At 35.7% G+C, this 20,496-nt stretch overlaps 1 protein-coding gene and 1 non-coding gene across 2 annotated transcripts; both read left to right on the top strand.

The window, feature by feature from the left end:
• The first annotated feature begins 4,970 nt into the window (after positions 1-4,970).
• Positions 4,971-5,044, top strand: TRNAR-UCG (transfer RNA arginine (anticodon UCG)). The gene has a single exon. It is a non-coding gene; the product is annotated as a tRNA-Arg (tRNA).
• Positions 5,045-5,118: 74 nt separating this feature from the next.
• Positions 5,119-16,008, top strand: LOC145601610 (zinc finger transcription factor YY1-like). Its single transcript, XM_081657657.1, has 6 exons — positions 5,119-5,392; positions 7,290-7,348; positions 8,469-8,668; positions 10,632-10,721; positions 11,800-11,943; positions 15,259-16,008. The coding sequence occupies exons 1-6, from the start codon at positions 5,307-5,309 to the stop codon at positions 15,790-15,792; spliced, it is 1,113 nt and encodes a 370-aa protein (XP_081513783.1). The 5' UTR covers positions 5,119-5,306; the 3' UTR covers positions 15,793-16,008.
• Positions 16,009-20,496: the final 4,488 nt, after the last annotated feature.

Raw genomic sequence — 20,496 nt, 5'->3', positions numbered from 1 at the left:
TATCATGTTATCATGTTAGTACCATGTTAGGTTTAAAGCTTTGATCTTTATTGTTTAGTGACATGCTAGGATTGGTTATTAATCTTGTTAGTATCATGCCTAGGATCTTGCTATTATTATTAAGCTTTATTATGCCTTATCATGCTATTGTCATCATTATTGTTATTGTTTATCATTACGTTGCTTGATTATATTTCATATTGTTATTGCTTGATCACACCTTTATGTTTGTTAAAGGGAATTTGTACTTGAAATCACGCTTAATAAGATAATTATTAATTTGGTTTAGGCTAATGTGATTTTAATACAAGTGATCGCCAATAATAGTCTTATTTGTGCATTAATATTCAACCAACATAGATAAACAGGATAGGTTTAATATAATGTTTGTATGTTATTCGAAAAGCGCACATGAATACAAGCAGAACAAAGTAGAGGCCTATTTTATAAAGTGGGTCCTTTCTTTTGTAGATTGGATTCGTACCCTCATCCCCGGACCCTGTTTGGTTCAAGACCTTATGGAGTTGATGGTCCTTTTGGATTGTCTTTTAGGTTTACAAGTTCCTAAAACTTGATGGCGACTCTTTTGCTCTCTTTTCTTTCCCTTTGAAACGCCACCGTACTTTAGTGTATGATCACAGTGGGGTTCAAGTTTGGGGTTATCATAATGCTTGAAATATTCCCTACAGTTTTTGGCGACTCCACTGGGGAGGATTTCTATTTATATTCCTAAAATTTATTTAATTTTGGCAATTGTTTAAAATGAGCGGATGAGACTCGAAAAATTCTAAGTATTTCATGTGCATGATTTGATTAACATTATTGTCATATGCATTAAAAGGTCCTCATGGGAGCACCCCATGAGTCAATCCATAGGAATTTTACACGTAGGAAATTTGAGAAATATCTTTCATGACTAGAATCGAAAAGATGGTGCGAAATCTGGAAAATTCGAAGAACACAGAAACTTGCCAAGGCATGTAGGAACTAGCGTCTAGAAAACAGGGCTTGTCGCCCGTAAAAAGTTTCTGTCGCCTGGCGACAGTTCTGTCGCTTGGCGACAGGAGCTTTTTTGCAGCGACAGTCCCTGTAGTCTGGCGCCAAGTTCTTCCAATACCGAGCCAGGGGTCTGCCTTCTTGCTTTGACCATTTCTAGCATTGTTGGCTTGATTTTGCTTATTGATTGAGTCCTTTTCTCACTTTTCTGAACCCATATGTGTTCTACATATGGAAATAACCCTCTGGGGGTTCCTGCTTCACCTGCCTAATGGAATATCCCACTATCATGTGCAAAGTTCAAATTTGGGTACGTGCAAAGTTTGTGAATCCACCAAACCATGGAGTCGAGTTCGATTTCATCACGAACTCGCGGAATCCTGTTCATTCGCTCCAACCCTCCCGGTAGGCTTGTGTGCAATGCATATGGATTCATAACCATGGACCTTTTTGACTTAACCCATATCCTCAAACTTTAGAGAACTAGAGTCATGGATAGGTTGCAAACTCATTGTGGCTATGTGAACTACTTGTGCACCCTTGCTTGTATATATTATATATGTGTTAACCGTTTGTTTGACTTGTGTTAAAGACTAAATAAATTGACTAATGACTAAAAGGACTTTGTCTAATTAATTAATTTTGAATTAATTAAAGGCTAATAAATTAATCAATTCGACTTAGTACGACTTTAGGCTTGTCCATTTAGAGTAAAATTACTGGAAACAGTCCAGATTAATGTTCCAGCAATGGCACAGGAATTTGGACTGTGGCGTTGCAGTTTAGTGTCTGTCGCCTGGCGACAATTTTGTCGTCTGGCGACAGGCTCTAAACAGTGGCGACAGTCCTGTTGTTTTAGCGACAATCCAGTTTTCTTGCTCGAGTCATCGCGATGAGTCTAATTCACAGTCTACTAATCAGTTTATCAGTTTATTAATGGTTCAAACCATGTTTAAGTCTTTAATTGAGTTTAGGCACTTAAAGTCCAATGGTCATACACTAAGAGTCAAAGCATGTCACTCACACACACACATAAAGCACACACATAACATGTTTGTCACATTATGACCATGTCTAGAGAGTCTTGAATGCGTGTATTCCGTCATTTTTTTTAAGGGGGTAAGTCGGATATTAATCCTCCAATTTTAAAACTTCATTAATTTTCCCTTAAAATATATACCCCATTTTTGCCTATTCTTTTTTTAATTTTTAAACCATAAAGTCAAGTATTAAAACAAATATGGTTTAACTTACAGCGCGTGGACAAGAAAAGAAGGGCGTTTAATCAAGGACAACACTTTTGTTCAAGTCTTACTTTTTAACAAACCAATTGGTAGGAAAAGGAAAGCTAAGAAGGCAATGGTTAGTCAAGAAGAACTTAATGAGGTCAAGGGACAGGTAGCCAACTTGGCTGAGATGTTACAAAACCTATCGCTGCAAATAAGTAATCCTGAAAAACAGAAACAAATGGACCTAATCCAGGAAAGCTTGGGCAAGCTGTCCAACGACTTTAGATTCCAAGAGATTATCTCCCAAGGGGTCTCGGTGGATAAGGACCTTCTCCCACAAAAGTTCAATCCCAATGACATCCCTAAATTTAAAGCTATGGATAACCCTTATTTTCATTTAAGAGCTTTTGAAACTGTAATGAACATTAAGGGGATAGATAGAAAAGCATTTCACTCTGTATTTTCATTATCTTTAGAAGCTGTATGTCAACAGTGGTACTTTTCACTTGACAAAAAAAAGACCCCTAGTTGGGAATCTATTGTAAGTGCTTTCATTGAAAGGTATAAATGCAATATACAAATTGAAACCGATCATAGAGAGCTAGAAATGCTAAAGCAAAAAGAAAATGAAGGTTTCACCTCCTTCTTTAATAAATGGAGGGAAACTACTGCAAAAATGGTTGAAGTACCTAGTGAGAAAGAATCTGTCAGGATGTTCATTAAGAACCTCCAAGAAAAATATTCTAAACACCTTAGGTACCAAAGCAATTTAAATACCTTTAAGGCCGTCTATGATATTGGAATTAATATTGAAGATGACCTCGCTAAACAAAAAGCTGCTAATAATAACTCAAATAGTGGCTGGAAAAATAAGAAGAACGACAATCCTTCTTCATCCAAATCCACCCATTCAAACAATGTTAGCACCTTTAATCTAAATGAAGTTCTGGCAATGAATAACAATCAGGGACAAAAGAAACCATTTAGGAAGAACTATACCCCTATTGGTATGAGTTATGACACCGCATTTGACCGCTTACATGCAAAAGGTCTTATAACTCCCATTGGACCATTTGGGGACCCACCTGTCGAAAGGAGAACGGCTAGCTAGAACCCAAATGCACATTGCAAATATCACCAAGGTAGGGGTCATCCTACGGAAAATTGTTGGAGGCTAAAAGAGGCTATTCAAGACTTGATCGATAGTTACAAGCTCCCATTGCCCCCTGCAAGCAAGAAGCCAAGTATCAACACCGCACCGCTGTCGGATTCTTTGGCTATTTCCGACGAAGAAAATCAAGTGGATCCATCTAGCCTCATAGCTCCTATCGAGACCATTGAAGAAGAAATCTTCGAAGATGCTCTCGAATTCCATGGCCAAGAACCTGCAACTAAGCAAGAAGTTTTGGCGTTGACATCAATATTCAACTGTAATTAAATCCAAGAAACAATATTCACACTAAAACTGAATAAAAGTGTAATCAATGATGTAGGGACGAGACCTCAAGGCTTCGACTATGCTTCATTAGGAAAAGAGAACTTCCATCTCCGAATCAATTGGGTATGTTCTCAAAGGGTTACAATCCTTATAGACGGGTCATGGCAGAAAAATACGGGAAATGCAGGGATAGGATGGGTGCTTTAGGATGATTTCGATGAGTTTCAGGAAGGTGGCGGAGACTGCTGTAGGGTAGCCTCAACCATTCATGTAGAAGCCTTGGCTTGCCTATTAGCAATAAGATGGGCTTCCTCTAAAAACTGGTAAAGGATTGTAATGTGCACATATTCTACTATTTTGGTAAACTTCCTAAGAAATCGTCAAGACCCAGACATCGACGTCTGGTGGACTATTATCCGTGATATACAGAGGGAGGCTAGCAATTAACTATCTTACGTCATTTGGAAGGTGAGTAGGGACCGGGTACACAAGGCACACTTGGTTGCGAACGAATGCAGGACCACCCTTTCTAGCTTTGTTACTTAGTTTGTTAAACCTCTTTTGCTGTTGTAAAAAAAAAAAATTAACTTTTTTTAAAAAAAATTCCTTTTAGAAAAAAAAAAATCTTAACATCCACTTATACTAATTTTTTTTTCTAAACATACATATATCCCATGCATTAGCATGGATACATTTTAGTAAAAAACTAGATTAAGTCCCGTGCCATGCACGATAATTTTTAATAATTATCATTGGTTTAAGACTGCTATTTAATTATAAAAAAATTATACCTAATTGCAAAATATTATAGGATGAAAATTCTGTAATTACCAAAAAAAAAAAAAATTAAAAACGTTATCACCCTAAAGAAAACAGAGAGAATAATATATGCACGACTAATAAAAATAACTATGAATTACATTATAAAGTTATAGATAGAAAACTATTATTGCATTTTTTTTTTGAAGACACTATTGTTGCATATATAAATAAGATATACTTATCAAATAGGAAGTGAATTATTATTGTATAGTTTGTATTAAAAACTTCTTAAAGAAGCTTTGGCCAAAAAAATAAAAAAAAACTTTTGGAGGGAAATTTTTTAACCAGGAAATGACATGTGTCATTCCTGGTTTCGCCTTTAGTATAAAGTTATAGATAGATAGATAGATAGATATTAATAAAAGAGACTTGAGATAAATTTTTTTTTTTTCCTTTTTTTTTTGACAGAAAATCAAGATAAATTTTACTATGGAATACAAGAATTTGGTAAAGTCAATAATAATATACCACACTTTAACAAACAAGACCGCATAGCGCAGTGGATTAGCGCGTCTGACTTCGGATCAGAAGGTCGTCGGTTCGACTCCCACTGTGGTCGTTTTTCTATTTTATTATCCCTAATTTTTTTTCCCCTTTTTTTTAACAAAAAAAAAGCTCAAAACAACAAGTTATGGGGTACGAAACTCCTACAAGTAATTGTTATGGTTTTTGCCTTTTTGGTATGGCATAAAACCGCCATTGTTCTTGATTTTCTCTCTCCTTCAAACCCTAAACCTAATTTTACTCTTTAATTCTTCAATTGCAATCCCCAATTTTCTGAAGATCATCAAATTCAAATTCGGAGTGATACAGATTAATTGATGGAGACTCAGATGTCGTATAGTTTGTTCGACAGACGACCAATTGTAAAATCCAAAACACCAGCTTTGAAATGGGTTAAAGAATGGTAATTCTCTTTCTTTTCCACTTTGCATATTTTTTTTCCCAATTGATTGTTACCCTTTTAATTTCTGCTGTTTGCAATTTTTATCTTTATTAATTTGTAAAGAAATCATTTTTTTTTTTGGTGGAATTTGATATGGGTTCAGTTGATTTTTTGGTGGAATTTGATATGGGTTCAGTTGATTAATACATGAAAAATCGTGGTTTTTATTACTTGTGATTGTGATTTAAAATAGTCTTTGATGGGTGTTCATTGGTTTGATACTGCTGATTTTGGTAATTGATGCTAGTTTGTGGGAGAAATGAGTTTGGAATTTGCGCAAATTCCTTACATTGATGGAATTGCACTTGGTTATTCATTATTATGATCATTGGTTATTGTGATATTTGATAACTGTTATGTTTGGGTATCTATAGTGGAAGTCGAAAATTATCTAAGGGCGTCAAACTTGAAGTAATTATGGTACAAGATGCTGTGTGAATATGAGGTTCGAGGAATATATAATATACGACATTGGACAGCATGTTATGCTTGATATGAACATAATGAATTAATGTTGTGCATAGAGAAAATTAAGTAAACCATGATAGATGCTTAATGCTCTATTTGCACTCATTTTATGACTAGATTATCATCTGCTTGTTGTGCTTTATCACAGCAATTACGGTGGTATTAGATGGTTAGATAGACTTTGGTACTTGTGAAGTATCAGTTGAGAACAAAATATAGTATTACGTTGTGCTACTTTTTGGGGAGATATAGTAATACTCAAAGAAATAGGGTTTATGTACGTTCCTGATTCTAAGGTATGTAGCTGAAGAATAACAAATTGACTGTATAATAACATTCTGTAACCTTTAGTTCTTCAATTGTCAATGTTGTAAGACAGATGTTATGTTAAGAAATGAGGGAGTTCAAGGTGGATAAATTGAGAAATACTTTGTATAGGAGTATATATTATCATGAATGGGCATGTTATCATAAATGAGATCATTGCTGCTGTATGGAAGGGGACAGGAAATTTTGTGAGACATCAAATAATGCACGTAGCTTCTGCCTTCTGAAATTTGGAGTAGCTTTGTGGATATTTGACTTTATTCGGTGTTTTTTCCAATTAAGCATGTGTACCTAATAAATAAAATCCATGGTAGCTATCATTATCATCCTTAATGAAAACTTGATTGTCTCTTGACCTCTCCTGCACTGTTCCTCGATATCACAATGATCTCTTGTCAACTGGATCTTCCATACTCTTTGACAATTACCATTTCTTTCTATTGGGCAACTCTGTACCTCTTTCTTCCCTTCCTCTAATCAGCATCTCTGTGAATTCTAGGATTTGCCTCACCTGCATTAAATAGATAAGGGCAATATTTTTGCTATTTGTTTGTCGATATTTATTTATCTCAGTGGTCAATGGTCATTTTTCCCCTTCTCGTCCTCTCTTCTAAAATAAAAACTAAACATATTAGACATAAGTTCCTTTAATCTGCACCTGAAAATCATTGCTACTTGTGAGAAATGTGTGAGGTGGATCTTGAAGGGCTAGGGTGTTAACATGAAAAAGGTGGTTATTTGGCCAATGGTACCTTTTACTTGAACACTTGTGCCGGGAGATCTTGCTTGGCCTTATTGGGTTTTGTTCCCCACAATCAGCCTTCTTATAGTCCTCACCAATATGCTCAAGAGCTTATGATATCACTTTTGATATGCTCAGTTGCTCACATATCTATCACTGGTGCTGTGCCTCGCTTGTGTTTTAACCTAACACAATTCAGAACATGAGAACACTGGCATGCATTTACATATTGTTAGATATTTTGGATTTTTTTTTTTTTTGCAAATTTCCTTATTTACTTAATTTATCAATTGTTTCTGATAAGCTGATGGCTTTTTGTAGGGTTCCTCAAGATGTTGTGGCTACTGGAGGGAAATGCTATCTTCTAAAATGGATTACAGGTTAACTTGCTCGCTTTTCCGCACTTTAAGCATATGCAGCTCTTTACCTCTTCCCATTGCCTCTTAAAATATTTTTGATCGAAATGAAGTCACTTGTACGTACGAGTCTGAGGTATTCTTATAATTATAACAGTAATATAATAATCAGATGGATGGTTTAAGATACAAGAATATCTAGTGACAAACATTACTATGGTAAAGAAGTCCTATCCTGGCTCCCCAAATGTTTGTTTCTTGTTAGTGACTTTTTCCTTTTTCCACCCTTTAAATAAGGCAGGGGTTGGTGTTTGGGGGAACAACACAGATACTGATAGTTTTTGCAATTGAACTAAAGATGTTGTGTTCAACGCCAGAAAAATAATCACGTTAGAATAGTTGGGATCCCCTTGTATTAAAATTATCATGCATTTCTTTTGTTCATGCTTTCAATCTGAAGTTAGCAGATTGTAGGTGATGTTAATCTTGCTTTCAAGAATACTGTGCTGATTAAAGTGCTAAAAAGGATTTTGTCTGTTCTCATTTGCTACATATTTATTTACTGCCAGATTGACTGGAATATTATATTTCTTCACTTGATTACTAGTAGGGTTGTTCATTGATCAAAGACCGGGCCAAACCGACGGCTGATAATTTAAAAGTTGAGACTTGTAGACCAGATTGATTAATCTGGTCCAATAGCCTTACCGGTCCAATTTTTAGAATTTTTTTCTATATTTTACAATATTTCTATAGTAATGTGGAAAAATAAAAAAAAGAAAACGGATTAATTAATGCCTTTTTCGAAAGTCTAATGCGTAGTACAAAATAACTTGTAATATGTAAATTTTCCCGACATATTTGAAGATAAAAGTAAAATCTAGAGGTTTTTATGCCCAATTTAAAATTGGTCCAAGACCGGTTATTAAAGGGTTTTGGACAAGACCGAACTAGGGACCGGAAAATTATATTTCTCGATTTGGAGGTCGTATTGGATCTCTTTGGTTTGGTTTGATTCGGTCCATTTTTTTCTCTCTGGCTTTTTAGCACCTCATGCCTGACATCATCCTTATGTATTATTGTAGCTGTGTCAAATATTTGTCCAACTTCTTAAATCTCATACCCGTTCATTTTGTTTTTTCAGAGGATGCCTTGAAGGCTTTGAAAGAGAAGGCAAAAGAACCAGAGGCACCAGAACCAGAACCTGAACCAACAACAGAGGTTCTTTTCCTTTGTAGCTATGAAGGTTGTGGAAAGACTTTTATTGATGCTGGGGCTTTGAGAAAACACTCTCACATCCATGGAGAGAGGCAATATGTTTGTCACTATGAGGGCTGTGGAAAGGTTATACTTTTGTTTTGGCCCTTGTTTTACAAGAATTCCTTTATGGCATTGTGTCTCAATTTGGGTCCTTTTTTATTATTATTTTATTAAGCCCTGATCATGAGATAATCTTGCTAAGGTAAATTCTAAATTTGTAGTATGACTAGAAATAGGTACTTAATTTCAATTTCCTATTGCTCTATAGATGATTTAAGTTCTAACTTGTCAAAACTATTGTGGGGGAAAAAAAAAAGAACTTGAAAACACTTGTGTAGCTATGAAGCATAATTTGTGCATTGGTTTTTGATTATTTGGCGTTTTTTTTTTTTGTTTTACCAATTTGAGGAATGAATCTTTAAAAAAGCAATCTATAAAAGGCAATTTTTTTTTTTTTAAAAGATACTATCATACTTATGTTTTGCTTTTACACCTTGTTTCTCATCTTTGTACTTGCACCTTTACAAAATGTTTGTGAAATATGTTAAGAGCTAATATCATAAAGCGACATGAGTATAGAATCTTAGGCATTGTCAGGTGTAAAAACAATTAGGAAAATTAATACTTCTTTTGTTTTATTTACTTGTAACACACCACTTTGGCACGCAATTTAAGAAATAAATTGGACAAGGTAAACGGACAAATTACTTTAAAAAATAATTTTACCGCCATTAAGAAGAAATAAGTTGCTATAGTATAGATTTTATAGTATAATAGAACAGAGGAGGTACTTGCTAATGGTTGTCAATTGATCCCAACTTAGGCATGCCATTAATTGGCTAAACCTATGTGACTAGTGTTGATATTATGGGTTTACCCTTTGTACATAGCTGCTATTTGTTAGCAAATATAGGATAGAAAAATGTACCACTACATGCATAATAGGTGACTGGTGGTAAGTATTTTTGGGGAAAATATTTAACCTATAGGATGGTAAAAAGTACCACTGCATGCATAATCTGCGAAGCTCGGACTCGGCCAAACACCCAGCCGTACCGGTGTCGACACGACGCGACCCGGGTGCGGACATGAAATCTGGGTCGGATCCTTGCGTGAAAAAGTGGACTCGTCAATTGTGAACCCTAGATCTAAAATAGGAGGACAGATTCACCAAACCAAGAGCCTAAACCTTAGGGTTTTTGATCGAAAGTGAAAAACGAGCACTCCGACACCAAGAACTTGCCGGATTTCTTTGCCGGCGACGGAAAACTGGTTCTTTGAGTCTTCGACCATTCAACTGCCATTTCTGATTTCTTTTATTTATTTTTTTAATGGGAGTGGTGGGGTAGGTAGTCTTGAAAATTGAAATAGTAAGTTAGTGTGGGGGTGGGTGGGAGACTCACGTGATTTATTTACTGTATTTCTTTTGTTTTTTTTACTGTTTTTCTTTTTTTTTACAGCTATACTGTACACTATACTTGTACTTTGACCTTTTTATTTTTTGTAAACAATCTACTTTGACCTAATTTTACTTACCTTAAACTCTGTATTTTTTAAATTGCCGTGTCCCCGAGTCCAAATTCAAAATTTAGACTCTTTTAAAACGTGTCCGCGGATCCTTAGTTTTATAATATTTCGAGTCTGACACTTGGACCCATACCCGAGTCCGACACCCGCACCCGAGTCCGAGCTTCCTAGTGCATAATAGTACACAAAAAAATATTAAGACAACTTATACTTTAATGGTACATTATACAATATACGTGCATAATGGTATATAATGGTACATTACAATGTACCACTATAGAGTCAACTTTTTTCCGGAAGCTTGCCAAAATTTACATTTCTACCCTCCTATGTGCTTTGTAAATGCATAGCAGCTATGTGCTGAGATGCACTCGATATTCTGATGTGCTGCAAATCTAGTCATATACTCTAAATTGTGCTTTAGTTTTGGTCTAAAGCATTGTTTCCATTTATTTTTTCTCATAGTTTATTTCACATCTATGTATAGTAATATAAACAACTGTCTGCTTTTATACTGCAGAAATTTTTGGATAGTTCAAAGTTAAAGAGACACTTTCTTATTCATACCGGTGAAAGAGATTTCGTATGTCCCCATGAGGGATGTGGTAAGGTAAACTATCTATCTTTTAACTAACTCTAGTAAGATTATTTATCTTCCTCTTCATCATTGTGGCTCTGTCTTTCTCTGATTTTCTTGCTTTATGCTTTTGCTCTTTTAATAGTGTTTAGACAAGACATTCACTAGCACAAGCATCTCCGGATATGAATTTAGAAGAACAGTACTGAAGCACCAACTTCTTTTTCTTTTTTTCTTTCTTGATGTGAAATACCAACTTTCCATGCTAAGGGCTAATATGCTTTTCAAATTAAGCTATGGATAACCATCCTTTCTTAGGGTTTCCTAAGGTGTTCTATCTGCTGTTAAAGAGAGAGTGTTAGACTTCCCAGGAATAAGAAAACAGGCTGATTCCACCATAATGACTTTCCTTAAACAACTTTTACATGTATCTTGTAATGTTAATATTCTCTGAGTTAAAATGAGATACGCTTACTCTACAAAATGTGTGTTTTTTTTTTTTTAATGTATTATAAATATCAAAATTTGGGAGCATTTTTCTTTGAAAAAAAATTTGTATGCAAGTGAGACTACACTGTAAAGGTAGTTGTATAAAACAGTCTTAATAAACTATTGTTATTTGTATGTTTTCTCTTATTACTACCAGGAACTCAAAATTTTTTCCTTTAGGCTTAGCAGGCTGCCTTGATGAGTTGATTCAAATTGAAATTTATTCTATTAACAGTTTTCTTACAATAACAGAAAGTTTGAATTATGGATTTCAAATAAGTTGATTATCTCCACCCTGTGCTATCAAACTGTTGAGCCCTCAAACATTGATTCATTCTTTAACCTGATTAGTTTGAAGTTGATACACCAGTTACAAAAACCTGAGCAGTTTGTGCTATAGTGTGCTTCACAATTTCATTTCCTTGTGGATAAACTGTTCACAGTTTGGTCTCCTGGATCGCATGTAATTGAATCAACCTGGGTTTCATGTCCTGCATCAAACATGTTTTCTTTGTGTTATTGAAGTCAAAGCATGCTTCTGTGTTTTTCTTGTAATTCTGTTTATTTTACTTGAATCTTTTTTATACTCAATTTCTTACTCATCTATGGTATACATGTGCAGGCTTTTTCCTTGGATTTCAATTTGAGATCCCATATGAAAACGCATTCCCAAGAAAATTATCACATCTGTCCATATTCTGACTGCGGGAAGCGATATGCGCATGAATATAAACTTAAAAATCATATTGCATCTCACCATGAAAAGGTCCGTGCTTTGTGCATTATATCTTTCTTTTATCATTATTATTATTTTTCTGTAGCTTTATGTCAATCTATGCTTTTTGAATATTTGGCTCCTATTTTTATGGTCCAATTCCTTGATAAGTTTCATTGCTGCCGAGTCCAAAATAAGTATTACGGGAACCGAGGGTTTTGACCTCTTGACATAATAGTTGTAACTCAAAGCTTTAGTATTGGGCCAATACATCTTAGATGCATATTTTTCTGTTGTTTATATATTTTCAGTACTAAAGCAACAACTTGGAGTAGTGAGCCTTTGTTACCATGTTTAAGTTTCACCATTGCATCAGGCATCTTTCCTCTACTCTCAATTTAAAATATGAATGTATTCTTTTAGAATCTTTATTTTTTTACCTATATACTGCATTTGGTCTAAGATTTTGATTGATAAGGTAGGAAGTCAGTGGGATAAGCTAAGAACGAAAGCTCATTCTAAGAATTCAAAGTTTCAAATATTAAATATGAGAAACATTGTTACTCAAAATATGTTTTATTTATACTGCACAAACAATAATCGGCAACATATAAGTTTACCTAATCCCTTGTATGGCTCCTATAGAGTAGCTTAGAAAGCTCCAGCTGCCTGAGCCCATAAAGAAGCTAGTAAAATTACTTTATCCCTCAGTGGATCATGTGATAGCAACACCATAAAACTTCAGCCATTTCACTTTGATCAATCACACCGCGAAATAGCCATTATCAATTTATCATTCATCTTTTAGCTTATGGCTTTAAATTTTGTATAATATACTATGCATGATACTTTTCCTGTGTTTTCAATTTAGGAAACAAAAACGAAATTGCTACTACTGATATACCTAGTAATTTGTACAAAAATATGTAAATCTAAAGAACTGTGATTAATCTCCCAAATACTAATTTCTGGGTGGTAAATAATTAGATTAGACACTTGAGGTGGCAAAAACCATTAAAGGATCACAAAACTATCTCTTTTAAGCTTCAGAACCATGCTTTAAACGTTTTAACACTCAAAAGAAGCCTTCTAGCCGACAAAAACTCTCTTATTTTGAAAAGATTGTTTACTTGGGTGATAGATCTTGTTTAAAAACACCTCTGGAATCATGGCGTGAATCACTAGGTGATGGTCCAAATATCAGTATCTAGTAAGACACAATCCGTGTCGAAGTGTCCGAACATATAAATGACGAAGTGTCCAAACATATAAATGACGAAGTGTCCTAATATATGATAAAATTTCAGACGTGGTTTTTCGGTGTGTCCGAGACGTACTGTCTTGTGTTCAACGCGTGTTGGTGTCCAACACCGTGTCCTACATGGACACAACTGCTGGGTGAAGTGTTTGTGTATTCTAGTTTACAAGCATCAATACTAATCAGCTGCCTTGGGCGGCAATGTCAAGAATGATCTCAGTTTTTCTATACAGTACTACTTAACCTCTGAAGCAGTTTTTATATGCATTAATAATATCTTCTCCTTCCAAATATAATTTTCTATTTAGTTCTTTTTCTGGGGGGTGTTGGACTGGTGGAGTGGTGGGGGTAGTGATAGTGGCTTTTTTAAAATTAAAAAAAAAAAAAAAAAAAAACAAAAACAAAACAAAACAGTGATAGTGGCTATTAATCTTTATGTTATCAAACTTTGGATTATTATTTAATAATCCGAACTTTTATATGGTGTTTGCTTTTGTTGGTCCCAACTCCCAAGTGATCGATAGCCTGTTAAAAAGGTAAATTATTTTGTTTTTGGGTTTGATGGAAATGTGTCACTGTTTAATTAGTAAAAAAATGAAAAGAAAGAAAAACAGCCTACCTTAACCCCCCACGACACCATGTCACCATCACCACTACCCAACCTTCCGGCAGCCAACCTTCCCACAACCCTCACTCAACCTTCCGACAGACCCACTCCACAACCCCACCACTGCAGAACCCCCTCTCCCACCCACTGAAACCGCCACCACAATCCCACTGCAACATACACCGGCGAGTCCATAACATCCTCAAAATCGATCTCATCATTCCCGTATTATCAACTTTTCAACCACCAAAAACACCGAATTCTTTATCGTTCCGATCTCGAAATTCAAGGATTGTGGAAACATGATTCGGCGTCTATGAAATCGGCTTTAGTGAAATGCTAGTGTTGATCGCCGATTGATTTTAGCGAAAATGCAGAAACCAGCCATTGAATTGGGGTGGGAATCGGGGTGGTTCTTGGGAGGGGAGCGGTTTTAGTGGATGGGAGAGAGGGTTCTGCGGTGGTGAGTGGTGTGGAGTGGGGCTGCTGGAGGGTGGCATGGTGTGGAGGAGGGTGGCGTGGGCAGACCTTTTTTTTTTTTTTTTTTTTCATTTTTTAATCTTTTAGTTTTCTTTTTTTTCTTTTATAATTTTTTAAAAATTTGTTTGAACACTCACATGATGACACATGTCTATCAACCTGTTATAATTGGCTGGGACCAATCAAAGCAAGCACCCTATAAAGTTCGGATTAAAATAATAATTTAAAGTTGGGATTATTAATAGTAAATGGGTCAAAGTTGGAATTATTAAAACCAAATATTCCTTTTTTTTATGTTTTTTTTTTTGGTTTTTAATATCAATAAAATAATAATTGGGGAGGGGGGGGGGGGTTGTCATGGAAATAAAATGTATATCAAGGATAAAGTCGGTGGATAAAAATGAATAGGTCCGATAGGACATAATATTAAAAAAAAAAAATAGTAAAGAGTAGGGATCTAGGGACCATGATAGGGGAGAGAGATGATAAAAAAGCAATAGAAGATTTCCTTAAACAAAGGCCACTATAGAAAGTATTACTCTAAATATTCAGGGAGTATAATAATGTTTTTTTATATGTGGATAGATTAAAATTTTCTCAGTAAGTGACCTGTAAGGCAGTACATGGGATTGTAATTTTTGATTTTCCTTTGTATGAATCTGGACTGAAGGAGCTTAATAAACAGTTGATGGGTTTAGTTCAATGTAGTCTAAAGTATTTGAAGGTTTCTCTTTTTTATACTATTTGATTGAAAATTTTATTTGATATTGCAAAGAATTCTTATGCAAACCTTGGAAATGAATCTGGTGTTTTTGGATACAATATGTTTTTGCCTACTTGAGTTGCTGACATTGGACAAACTAAACAGACTGCAACTCCTACACTCTTTGGATCCAATTTTTTGTTTGCCCCTCTGGTTTTAGATAAACCTTGTGTATTTAAGATGTATTGTATGAAGGATGGGACTTATACTATGTTTTACTCCTGTTGATTTACATTTTTCATGTTGTGGTGATTTCAGAATTCAGCTGAAGTCGTAAAATACACCCCGCCCGTGGAGAAACCTGTAAAAACTCCCAAGCCTGCTAGTGCAGCATATTCTGCATCCTCTGACAGGCCTTTTACTTGCCCTTATGAAGGATGCGATAAGGCCTACATTCACGAGTATAAGTTGAACCTCCATTTGAGGAGAGAACATCCTGGCCACTATGCAGAAGAAAATGCTAAGACTCCACAGCCTAACAATGTTGATAATGAGATGGATGAAGCCAGTGACCAAGATGCTTATGCCTACAAACGCTCAACTGTAAAGAATTTGAAACAGAGTAGACCTAAGCCAAACATAAAATTACCGCCATCAAAGATGACACAGCGTAAAAGCTCTGGTATTTCTCCTGCTAACGTGAGTATGATTAAAAAACCTTGGCCAATTAAAGGGGACATGTATGAGGAAGAAGACAGTGAAGAAACAGAAGAAGATCGTGATAATGGTGAAGATGGATTGAGGTACCGGGAAAATAACGAGGATGACGATGAGGAGACAGATGAGGATTAACTGTCAAATTAATGCAACTTTGCAACCTTTCTGTGTTGCTCAGCTCTATGGTTTAACTGTAAAAATGTCGGCTTCTGGAAAACTTAGGTGTTTAATTGCATCTTCATAGCTATTATTGATCATCTAATCAATCTCTTTTTTGTTTCCATTGAAAGTTTAGCTAAAGATGTACCAACTTGATTTTACCTAGGCTATATTTAGTTTACCTTGTTTCAAGACTTTATTGCCTATTTATCTGACCAATTTCATAGCAGATCAATTTAAAATAAGAAGAAATTTGGTCAGAGAAAAATAGAAGAGAGGTGTGTGGGTGGGGGTGGTTATGTCATGTAAGTATTGTATTTAGAACTAGTTTTAAAAGTGAGATTTATTAATAACAATAGTCAATTGAAATGGAGTAAATTGAAATCAAATGATTTATGCAGCATATTTTTTTTTTTTTTTTAAACGCGGGGGCTACCACAAACGGAGGGGAAGGGACTACCAAAAAAGAAGGTGGAGGGGAAGGGGGTTGTTAGAGAGGTTGGGAAAGTTTTTTTTTTTAAAAAAAAAAATGATTTAAACTTTTAGACCAATACTAAGGTGACATGTGGACTTGTAGGCCCTTTTAACGGACTTCATCTAAGAGTTAATTAAGTAGTAGTAAATTTATTTTTTGAGCTTTTATATATATATATATATATATATATATATATATATATATATATATATATATATATATATATATTTTTATTCCAATGAGGTTACAAGCACCAAAAATAGGGAAAGAAAACAAAAGGCAAAAGAAACTAACAGAAATAAAACTAAGAAACTAAGTACCCAAGGAGGAATGAGTCGTGGCAAGGCCACACCTCTTACATCTTCCTCTAAAATACGATTTAATTCTACCGGTTTATTACTAAAGTACACCAGTTGAGAGTCCTGAATGACTCCACAGTTGGCTAACCAATCCGCCGCTCTATTTCCCTCTCTATAGACATGAACTAGCTTCACCTCCCAATGCGTTGTTGAGATCAGTTTCTTGCAGTAAGTAATATCATGAATGTTCTCGCCTCTTGGTATAATTTGCTTGTTAAGGGCCTGAATGCAAGCAATATTATCTAGTTGAATCTCAAGTCTGGAAATCTGGCAGTTCTTGGCAAGCTCTAAACCTCTTGTTAGCGCCATTACCTCTGCTCTAATAGCAGAGCAGTAGCCAAAGCTTGCTGCAAAAGCTAAAACAAATCTGCCAGCATAATCTCTTACAATTGCTCCTCCTCCAGCTGGGCCTGGGCACCCTTTTGCTGCTCCATCACAATTCAGAACAAACCATCCATAATCTGGAGCAATCCAACTAATGTTGGCTGGAATTTTGTAGTTCTTCTTAGGCTTATCAGATTCAATAGCATCCCATATACCTCTACGTGCCTCATCATATCTGATTTGAAGAGATGCCCTGAAGTCAATGGGTATTTCATCTCGACGGTTGAAAGTGAAGCAGTTTCTCCACCTCCAAATCCACCAAACAGCCACTCCAAAGTAAGTCGTCCAAGATTCACCTCCAATGTCATCTTCCTTCAAATTTTCTGTTATCCAATCTCGAAGGTTACCTTGGAAAAATCTGCTAGCAATTTGAATCATCAACAGTTTTTTTCCACACCACTCTTGCTGTAGGACAATCACAAATTATATGGAGTGTAGACTCTTCAGTAGCACCCCACCAAAATATAGCACCTAGGATCATCCGTCATTTTCCTCTTGAATCGATTCAAATTGCCAAGGACTATATCGTGGCACGCCAACCATAAGAAAGCCCTTATCCTTTGCAGCACAGGGGCATTCCATATAGTATCCCAACACTCATCATTAATTACATCCGTTTCATGCCTCATGATGCTCAAGATAGATTTAATAGTAAATCAACCTTTTTCCCCATCTTTCCAGTACACCAAATCTCCAATACTAGGATCAGGACGTACCTCATGATTCTGGATTTTTTTCAGAGTTGTTTGGTCGAGGTATGGTGAGAATATGTTCCATTTCCAGCCCATGCCTTCCTCCCACATCTCTTCAACTGTTGCGCCTTCAATTTCAGCAGGGATCGGTTGAATAGCTAAGTCACTTAGGGGGTTCATCCGAGGCCCATCTATGGTCCCAAAACAGAGTTTGAGTACCATTGCCAATGGCTACTTTCATACCTTTGCCTAAAACTTTAGCATTCTCAGTGATGCCGCACCATACATTCGAGCTACCAGCTTTAGGCTCAAACATGTCCACATCGCATCAGCCTTTACAATATTTTGCTCTTAGAACTCGAGACCAAAGTGAATGTGGCTCCGAAAGCACCCTCCAACCAAGATTTGTGAGAAATGCAGCATTAGCTTGACTAGCTGAAAAAATTCCTATGCCACCCTTGATTTTTGGCCTTTGTAAAGCTTCCTAGGATATAAGATGCACACCAAGCTTTTCATCACTCCCTCCCCAAATGAATCTTCGCGTTTTCTTGTCAATTTCTTCACATGTTGCTTTTGGAATTTTTGCCGATTGCATCGAGTACAAAGCCATAGTTGATAGGGTCGATTTTGCTAATGTCATTCTGCCAGCTAGTGATAAGTATTTTGTCTTCCATCCTGCTAATTTTCTATCTATTTTCTCACAAATATGGCTAAAGGTTTCTTTGGTTACTCGACTTGTAAGCGTTGGCATACCCAAATACATACCAAGATCTTCAGTGCTTTCCATTCGGAGTTTTTCATTCACTGCCAGCCTTGTATCAAGGTCAGTGTTTGCTGAGTAATATACTCGTGATTTTGCAAAGCTGACTTTTTGTCCAGATGCGCTGCAAAACCTCTCGAGACAGTCATGTATCACCTCAGCTTGGTCAGTAGAAGCTTCAGCAAATAGGATGATATCATCCGCGAAAAAGAGGTTTGAAAGAGCAGGCCAATCACGACTAGCCCGAATTGGTTTCCACCTTTTATTCACTATTGCCTCCTCGATGGTTTGGTAGAATCTTTCCATACACATCACAAATAAATAAGGCGAAAGGGGATCCCCTTGCCTAATCCCTCTACTCGGTTTGAACCTTTGCGATGGTTCACCATTCCAAAGAACTTGAAGCGAAGCCGAAGAAACACACTCCATGATTAAGTCAATCATTGTAATAGGGAGATTCATTTGTACCATTGTATCTCTAATGAAAAGCCATCGAAGACGATCGTATGCTTTTTCAAAATAGATTTTAATGGCCATTAAACCTTTAGCACCTTGCTTCCGTCTCATGGTGTGAATCACCTCTTGAACAATGACAATGTTGTCCGTGATTTGTCTTCCCGGCACAAAACTAGCTTGTGTATTGGAGATCAATCTTGGAAGAATAGGCTTCAATCGATTGACAATGACTTTAGTGACTATTTTATAAGCCACATTACAAAGCCCATCGGTCTAAATTGGGAGGCTAACTCCGGATTCTCAATCTTGGGGATGAGAGCAATAAGAGTCTCATTGATGTTATCCGGAAGTCCTTTACCTTCAAGAATAGGTATTATCGTCTTATAAACAGTGTCAGCCACGAGCTCCCAATTTTTTTGATAGAAAATCGCTTGAAAACCATCGGGCCCTGGAGCCTTCAACGAGCCCATTTCTTTTACAACACATTCAATTTCCATCTTGGAGTATGGCTTAACGAGAGTGCTCCAGTCACTTGATAAAAGCTCTGGAAAGATATCTTGGGGAAGATCATAAGTTTCAGGACCACCCTCCTCTGTGAATAGCTTTGTGAAATATTGAACAATCTGATTTTGAATCTCCAATTTGTCGCTGAGCCATTGACCATCATCATTCTTGATTGCTTCGATTTTATTTTTCCATCGACGTACAATTGTACTAAGATGGAAAAATGTTGTGTTTCTGTCATCATTCTTGATAGCTTTTATATGATGTTAAAGTAAAAGCTTTTATTTATAATGTTAGGGAAAAAAAAATTGAGCTTTTTTTATTGTGTTAGAAATCAAAATTTCTTTTTAGTAGGCTAAAGTAAAATTACCGTGCAACGCAAGACCTAATCTAGTGTTAAGGAGAGAAAAACAAAGGAAAGATGATACTCCCTTTATTTTGAAATTAAGTCTCATTTCTCATTTTTTGTGGCTCTCAATGCAAATGGATATAAGCTAAAAGGAGAGAAGTGGAATGAAAGATTGTTAATTCCTTAAATCTAATAGGAGAGGAAGTTGGAGGAAGTTAATCTCAAAAGTAAATTGTCAAGTACAATAAATTTGATATTAGAGATGAGGGTAAAAGTATCCAAAACAATAAGTTATATTTATAAACATACTCTTAATCTTAGGACACTAGTAAAAGGAAAACAAGCATTTAATTTCGGTAAAGAGACTAGAAATTTGAAAGAGAAGAGAGAATATTTAGGAAAGTGGAGAGAGGAATCAATCAATCAATAACATAATACTAAAAGTGAATTTAACATGACACTTGTCATATTATAATTAAAAAATTTCTAGTCACTTTTAAACCCCCCCCCCCCTTCTTTTTTATATTACAAATCTTCATGAATATTATTAATTTATATATCCTATAATATTTAACTTTCAATTAGGCAATTATATACGAAGTATATTCTATATGCATTCAATTAAAATATTTTAATAATTATTTCATACATTCTACAATATGTATTTTTCTATAATAAACAACTATGTACTACGTGTAAGG

The sequence above is a fragment of the Chenopodium album genome, chromosome 21 (genome assembly GCF_948465745.1).
Source record: "Chenopodium album chromosome 21, dcCheAlbu1.1, whole genome shotgun sequence".
NCBI lineage: Eukaryota > Viridiplantae > Streptophyta > Magnoliopsida > Caryophyllales > Amaranthaceae > Chenopodium > Chenopodium album.
The sequence above is the reverse complement of the archived record's forward strand: the minus strand, read 5'-3'. Positions and strand labels throughout refer to the sequence as shown.